General features: G+C 45.8%; 1 protein-coding gene across 1 annotated transcript in view; it reads right to left on the bottom strand.

Annotated features, from left to right (window-relative positions):
* LOC134080625 (neuronal migration protein doublecortin-like) overlaps positions 1-6,309 on the bottom strand; it is a 31,272-nt gene extending 24,963 nt beyond the window's left edge. Inside the window, exons 1-2 of the mRNA XM_062537152.1 lie at positions 6,241-6,309; positions 163-658 (exon numbers count right to left, since the gene is read on the bottom strand). Of these exons, the coding sequence (XP_062393136.1) occupies positions 163-577 (415 nt within the window). The 5' untranslated portion in view covers positions 578-658; positions 6,241-6,309. The remainder of the gene's footprint in view (positions 1-162; positions 659-6,240) is intronic.
* Between the last annotated feature and the right edge of the window lie 2,542 nt (positions 6,310-8,851).

Raw genomic sequence — 8,851 nt, 5'->3', positions numbered from 1 at the left:
ATGTATTTCAATCAGATTGATAGTCAAACTGAAAATGTTTTTTTTACCACATTTTTGGGATCATGTTCCCCGTATTGGTCTCGGACATCTGGTCACCTTACTGCAGACACACACACACACACACACACACACACACACACACACACACACACACACACACACCTTCCTCCAGCTCGTCCAGGCTGGTGATCTTTATGGTGCCGTCGACGGTAAAGATGTAGCGCACGCCCTGCGGCAGGTTAGCGTGATCCGTTAGCGATCTGGTCAGGTCGGCTAGCAGGGCCTCGAAGGTGCGGAACCTGTCGCCGGCCACTGCGTAGACGATGCCCTTGAAGTAGCGGTCCCCGTTGCGGTAGAAGCGCACCTTCTTGGCGCGTTTCTCGGTGGTGAGCGTCTGCAGTGTGCGCGTGCGGTAGAAGCTGCAGTGGGCCGAGTGCGTCGGGCTGGGCAGGCCGTTAGCGCGGCTGCTAAAGGAGCTAGCGCCCGGCTTCCGCGACGACAGCTTCTCCCGCTCGTCAAAATGGCCGTTGGTGGGGGAGGAGGGGGGAGAGGAGACGTTGTCAAAGTTGAGCTCCATGGCGACAGAGTGGGGTGGTTTCCGTAGCGATTAAGGATGCTGGCTGTTCCGCGGGAGGCAGGGAATTTGTGCTGTTGTGGTCTGAAAGAAAAACAAAGCACAAGATTAGAATAATTCATGGCTAAACTCTAGAGGTTCATCATTTCTGATACTTAAGCATGTCCAACCAGATTCATCAACAGCTACAGTCTTAAACACATACAAGCTATACCCTAACACACGTTTTACACATATCCCAGCTAGTTTCACACACACAAGCTAAATTCAAGATGGCCGCCATCTCTTTCATTCTCTAACACCCCCTCTATTCTCTCTTTCCATCCCTCTCTATCTGTCTTTCCATACTCCATCTCTCCCTCTGTATCTCTCTCGACCATTCACCCCCTCTATCTCCCTGTCCATCCCTTTCTCCTTCTCTATCCCTTTTTCTTCCTCTGGAGAGTATCAGTTTTCTTTGGAAATGAAGAGAGTAGCTCTCACAATCAATTAGACACCCAAGTATCGACTACACACACACACAAACACGTGGGCGCACACATACACACACACACATACACATACACATACACACAAGCACACGTGGGCGTATGTGAACACACACGTGCGCACACACAGACACACTGCAGAAGAAAAGGAACTTCATTTTCATTGTTACTGAACGTGGCACCATGTGAGGTTTGAGTACCTATAGATTCCCTCCTCCACCTCTCCTCTCCTCTCGTCTCCCTCCACTCCTCCTCCTCCTCTGTGTCTGTCTGCCTGTCTGTGTTTCTGTCTGCCAGTGTGTGTGTGTGTGTGTGTGTGTGTGTGTGTGTGTGTGTGTGTGTGTGTGTTTGTCTGTTTGTCTGTATGTGTGTCTGTCTCTTCCTGTATGTCTGTCTGTCTGCCAATATGTGTGTGTGTGTGTGTGTGTGTGTGTGTGTGTCTGTCTGTCTCCTTCCCTCATTTATCCTCTTTCCACCCTCTCTCGCTCCCCCCCTCTCTCTCTCTCTGGCAAGGTTGCTGAGGCTAGACAGAGTTGGACACCGACAAGCGTCACCATAGTGACCAGACACTTGGGTAGTGAGTCTGTCTACCTCTTTCTGTCTCTTTCGCTCTCTCTTTCCCTTCCTCTTTCTCCCTTTCTCTCTCTTTCCCTCTCTCTATCTCTCCTGCTGCTTCTCTTTTCTCTCCGACTATTTAATCTCTTTGCTGTATCTTTCATCCCTCTCTGTCTCTGTCTCTTAGTAAGGACGTGTAATTGGTTGTTAGAGTTTCTCTTTTGCTCCCTCCCTCCCGCTCTCGTCAGAGTCCAGTGGAGGTATTCAAAATCAAGGGGCATTCTTTCCCCCCTCTCTCTCGCTCTCTCTCGCTCTGTGTGTGTGTGTGTGTGTGTGTGTGTGTGTGTGTGTGCACGTGCAAGCTCCTGCCAAACTCTATTCATAAGAAACATCTGCTGCTTTATAAAGACACACACACACACACACACACACACACACACACACACACACACTATTACTCAGACGCTATTAAAACACACACACATGGATAAGCCTGCTACCCTGCTGCATCGTCCCCCACATGCACACAGACATGAAGTCATGAGAGCACACAACAATGCAACACAGCAAGATCCTGCAACACACCTTTCTTCCCCTCTCTTCTTCTCTTTCCCTCTCTCACTCTCTCTTTCTAGTTTTATTTCCCTCTCTTCTTCTCTTTCCCTCTCACTCTCTTTCCCTCTCTCTCTCTCTTTCTAGTTTTCTTTCCCTCTCTTCTTCTCTTTCCCTCTCACTCTCTTTCCCTCTCTCTCTCTCTTTCTAGTTTTCTTTCCCTCTCTTCTTCTCTTCTCCTCTCACTCTCTTTCCCTCTCTCTCTCTCTTTCTAGTTTTCTTTCCCTCTCTTCTTCTCTTTTCCTCTCTCTCTCTAGTTTTCTTTCCCTCTCTTTTTCTGACTTTCACTCTCTCTTTCCTTCCTCCACTCTGCCACAGACACACAAGCGATCTCTATATCCCCCCACACTTAAACACACACTCACTCACACACAAACACCTGTCACATAATTGCAGTCAATGTTATTGATCACTGATTATTGAAGCACCAATGCATTATTTAACAACCATCACATCTGTTTAACAATCTCTCTCTCTCTCTCTCTCTCTCTCTCTGTGTGTGTGTGTGTGTGTGTGTGTGTGTTGATGATTCACTACTGACTCATTTGCACATATGAGGTGATGTAGCATGCCGACCCATCAACCTCATCCTTAAAGGTAACATCCTATACCTCAGCCTTAAAGGTAACATCCTAACTCTACCTCAGCCTTAAAGGTAACATCCTAACCCTACCTCAACCTTAAAGGTAACATCCTAACCCTATACCTCAGCCTTAAAGGTACCTCCTAACCCTACCTCAGCCTTAAAGATAACATACTAACCCTACCTCAGCCTTAAAGGTAACCTCCCAACCCTACCTCAGCCTTAAATGTGGCCACCTAACCCTACCTCAGGCTTAAAGATGCCTTTCTAACCCAATTTAGCCTTAATGTGTGACTCCTAACCTCAGCCTTAAAGGTGGCCATCTGACCTCAGCCTTAAAGGTGACCATCTAACCCTATCCTGCCATGAAGTAGGATAGTAGTAGCCGTAAAGTAATATGTATGCACGCATTATACCACTGCTTGGTCAAATTTCCTATTGTAATGCGCTATTTGGAACGTGCATTATTTTTCTATATACCGCACGGCTATCCCTTCTTTTGGGCTTATTACACTTGAATATTAATTCGCCAATGTGAATGTAACGGTAAAAACAGCAACGTTGTATCTAAGACAGCGGCAATATAAACGAAAATGATAGTAGCAGTGGTATAAGCGGGATAATCAACTCCGCGCCCTGTGTGTTTCTAGGATAGTTATAGTTTCTAGGAAAATAATGCACTTATCAAAGTGTAAAGTCCCCTCCGCCTGCGGCGTTGGGTCCTTATTACCACTTCGAACGTGCATTATTTTCCTAGAAACGCAAGGCGCGTCATTGATTATCCCTTACATATATACTCTTTCCACACTGGGTTATAACAATTAATATAAGAGTCCACACTGACCAACGATAACTATAAAGATAACTATAACTATTACGATAAAAAAGTCTACACTGACCAACGATAACTATATAAAGATAACTATAACTATTACGATAAAAGAGTCCACACTGGCCAACGATAAGGAAAGTGTCTCCTCATGTTGATGAATGCGGTGGATTCGAATTGGCTGTTAGCTTTTTATCATTCTCAAAATCGTTCTCATCCCCAATGATATCATTCTTCATGTCGTTATCGTTATAGTTTATGTGTGGACGTCGCCATAATCACCCTACCGGTAGTTATCGTTCTTGGTGTGAGCAACTCTTAACCCTGTCCACACTGTTAGAGATTCATATTGTTCTGCTTGGTTAGGGTCTGAAGCGGAAAGGCATATACAGATAGATACATTCTAGCTTTGCTTCTCTATATCATGCTTGTTCGTTGCAATCTTTATCTGTCTGCAGCACTTGGCATATCCAAGTTTCTCAAACACAGACACACTCACACTCACACACACACACACACACACACACACATACTAATGAAGCAGACATGAACACGAACACACAAAAACCATGAAAAAAGCACAGTGATCCACACAAAAAACATGTGTGTGTGTGTGTGTATGTGTGTGTGTGTGTGGGGCGGGTGTTTACAAGCATGGTGATTTATGACTTCATGTCATTCCATTATCTCTCTCTCTCTCTCTCTCAGACACACACACACACAACACACACAACACACACACACACACACACACACACACACGCACACACACACACACACACACACACACACACGCACACACACACACACAGACACACACACACACACACACACACACACACACACACACACGTCCTTTATGCTTTATAGTCCCTCACCCCAACACACACAAACTCACAAGTCCCTTAAGTCGTATCTGTGTATCCACGCCTAACAGACACAGACAAACTGAGGACAGCAAGCCATCAATCTAGAATACATCCCCCTCCCCACACACACACACACACGCATGCAGAACTCCATCTGTTCACGGAAATGACCACTTAATTGACCTGCACACCCCTTCACCCAACAGAGAGAGAGGGAGAGAGAGAGAGAGAGAGAGATCTTATTGTTCTGTGATGTGTGCCTTCTGGCACTAATAGATGTCTTCTGTCCCTTTAAATAACCTTCACACACACACACACACACACACACACACACACACACTCTCTCTCACTCTCTCTCTCTCTCTTTCTCACTCACACACACACACACACACACACACACACACACACACACACACACACACACACACACACACACACAGATCACTGTTACAGTTCCATTGTTGGAATACACTCTTGCCTTTCTTCCTGATTAGTGTTGTACAGTGATAGTGTAACCAAACACACACAACACACACACACACACACACACACACACACACACACACACACACACACACACACAGTCACATTGATTAATTATTACTTAGCAGTGCTACTCTTACAGTTCATGATACCATCACAGCAAATGACCACAAATCCTAAAATGCATCATGACGTCACCAGCAGAAGATACAGCTGTGGTGGCCACCAGCGCACTCCAATGTGTCCAGACTATTTTAAGAGAGGATTCTGAGACCACACCTAATGACCAGCATTTGCTGCATAGCCCAGTCACACACACACACACACACACACACACACACACACACACACACACACACACACACACACACACACACACACACGCACACGCAGACTATCCTTCTGCAGGGGACACAAAAGAAGCGTGGTCGAAAAACCTTGACAGGATTCCCCGTACCTCTCTCTCTCTCTCTCTCTCTCTCTCTCTCTCTCTCATCTCCTCCCTATCCCCCGTTCTCCTCATCTCCTCTCTCTCGAGGCGCATGTTTCATTGTATTCAGACAGCGATCGGCTGCCGGAGAAAGAAAGAAAACTGCGGAATCTCATATCCATTCTGCGCTCTCCCTCGCTCTCTGTTAACATCACCATAGTTACTTCTTTGTTAATGAACTGTATCTCAGGGACATTTTATTTATTTATTTAAGACTCTTTATAACATCTTTTAAATAGCCTACATTAACGCGTATGCGTTTTGTTGTGCCCAACTGCATTTACGGGGTACATAGGCTACATTCGGTTAAACCGGCATGTTACCGCGCCCCCGGATCCACACGCAGACACACACACACACCTAACGGCACAGAAGAAATCTATTGGTTTTTTCTTTGAACAGAGTGAGGAGAGTGGGCAAAACCGGAGACCAGGGCGTAGCTTTCAACCACCTGCTCGTTCGCTCGTTTCTTCTCTCTTAACACTCTCCACATCTTGGCTACCCAAAAATCGTCTTTTAAGAAAACGCACATTTCTTTTTTTCTCTCTCTTTGACTCAAATATTTTCGATTATGAGAAAACATTGCTGTCTTTTTCAAACGACAATTAAACACATCTACAACAACTATCAACCTGACATGTCTATGATTACACTTAAAAGAGAACATACCCGGCTATAAACTTAGATGACACGAAACAAAACGTTGTGGCGAGTCAGATTTGTTCATTGTTCAAAAATGACCAGTGCATTTACTTACCGACGCAGTGAGCGCTGTGCCGAGCAGAGGGAGGGTGCGGGAGTGCGCGTGGATGTGGGGACGAGTGTGTGACCGAGAGAGGTAGCAACTGAACGAGAGAGAGAGAGGGGGGCGTAGACTCGCCCACAAAACGCACGGCCGGCATGCGCCTTTTGTCTGCAATTTCTCTCTCCCCCGCGTTCTCTCTATCTCTACCGAATGTAGCATGGCCCGCCTATCCGTCCTCTGCGGGCCCTAACGCCGCCGTTAGTCCCGGCTGTTGGAAGAACATACCGTTTGTAAATGGCTATTTAAACAAGCACCCACTTTTCCGGGGTGAGACAGAGGTGATGTCTCTGGTTAACCCATACTATGTAGGCTACAGCTCATTTGGCAACGTCTCGCGCTGGTTTCACAAGGTCAGAACAGAACTTCACTGGACAGAGTCCAGTATGGAGCTAAAGATAAGGTGACCAGACGTCCACGGTTTCAGGGGACAGTCCCCGTGTTTGGTTGCCTGTCCCCGGCGAAATGTAGAAAAACTACCCATGTCCCCGCTTTGTGTGTTTTGATCAGATTGATAGTCAAACTGAACATTTTTGGGGGATTATTTCCCCTGTTTGGGTGTCGGACGTCTGGTCACCTTAACCAAAGAGTATACGATATGCTGCATATTCTCTACTTTATTTTACACTAGAGTCTTAACACAGAGTCCAGTCTGCTTGATGTGTGATGTGACCCTGTGGGCCCTGTGTCTTAATTCCACTCCTGCTTTACAAGGTGCTGAGCTGCTAATAGCAGGAGATCAAGGCATTTAAAGGTTCCACAATGATGACAAGAGGTCTCCTGTTGCACTTACAATGAACACACACACACACACACACACACACACACACACACACACACACACACACACACACACACTCACACACACACACACACAGTCCTCTCTTGTACACACACTCAACCACACTTTCTCACACTTTATCTCTCGTACACACTCACACTACATACACACACACACACACACACAGACACATACATTTACTTACACACACTCACTCTCTCATACACACACAAACACACACTCTTTCTCTCTCTCGCTGTCTCTCTCTCTCTCTCTCTCTCACACACACATACACACACACACACAAACACACACTTTGTTCCAATACCCACTGAGTTTAATCTCCCCTCTCTAATGCAGGTAAAGCTCTTTAAGCAGAGCTTGCAAAACCACAAAGGGCTGCTCTCAGTCTGTGTGTGTGTGTGTGTGTGTGTGTGTGTGTGTGTGTGTGTGTGTGTGTGTGTGTGTGTGTGTGTGTGTGTGTGTGTGTGTGTTTGTGTTTGTGTGTGTGAACACCAGGCTGGCAATATCTGCATATGGGCAAGTGTTGTTGTCTGCGTATCTCTGTGTGTGGTGGGTGCGTGTGTGTGTATTTCTGTGCCTGCCATGCACGCAGCTCCACCATGCCATGAGACCCATTCTGTTGGTGTTAACAAAGATGGAAACACTGATAGACCTGATGATAAGCCAGCACATGCTTTTAGGAGAATGACTGCTTTAGTGAAGACACGTGTGTGTGTGTGTGTGTGTGTGTGTGTGTGTGTGTGTGTGTGTGTGTGTGTGTGTGTGTGTGTGTGTGTGTGTGTCAGATACTTCACAATGGAAAAATACCTTATAGGGTGTGTGAAGAATAGGGAAAGATGTGAACCCTTTAACCTCAGCAACAAGTACGTTGGCCTTTGCACTAGGAATGCTGTGTTCAAAAAATGATATTGCTACAAATGGTGCCATATAGTCTTTACATATGTATGTATTGAACCAGATGATGACATATTGTGACATACTCCTTACTGATGTATGTATTGCACCAGATGATATTGTGACATATCGTGACATACTCCTTACAGGTGTATGTATTGATCCTATGCTGCTGAATCAATAGCCTGCTGCATGAAAACATTGAGAGCATTAGCAGTCAAATGATGACGCATTTATAGCTTAAAAGTTAGTAGATCAGAAATAGAATAATTTATTATTAATTATTTTATTTACTTTTATGATTGCTGTGGAAGTGAAGTTTGGGTATTTTAAGATTGTGCACTTTTTATGTGGTTGCCTTCATTGTGCAATATTAGAGAATAGCTTTTAGAGTGAATTCTGTTTAGGACATTTAGGTCATTGTTCAGAATCAACATGAACTGCAGTACACATATAGATATAGAGTGGCCACTGCATCATGATGAACATCATATTGTGAGGTTACAGGCAACTGAGCATGTGCATGATCTCTCTCTCACACACACACAGGCCCATGAGGGAGTAAAGGCCCTGAGCGCGCGCACACACGCACGCACGCACACACACACACACACACACACACACACACACACACACACACACACACACACACACACACACACACACACACACACACACACACACACACACACACACACACACACACACACACACACACACACACACACACACACACACACACACACACACAGGCCCATGAAAGAGTAGAGGGGGGAACCTCCGAAACAGGACTGCAGAAGCTTTCCTCCTACTACCCTAATCAGCTGTGACAGACACACACACGCACACACACTGCAGGACATCTGT

Source organism: Sardina pilchardus, chromosome 5, assembly GCF_963854185.1.
Source record: "Sardina pilchardus chromosome 5, fSarPil1.1, whole genome shotgun sequence".
In the NCBI taxonomy this organism is placed as follows: domain Eukaryota; kingdom Metazoa; phylum Chordata; class Actinopteri; order Clupeiformes; family Clupeidae; genus Sardina; species Sardina pilchardus.
The sequence above is the reverse complement of the archived record's forward strand: the minus strand, read 5'-3'. Positions and strand labels throughout refer to the sequence as shown.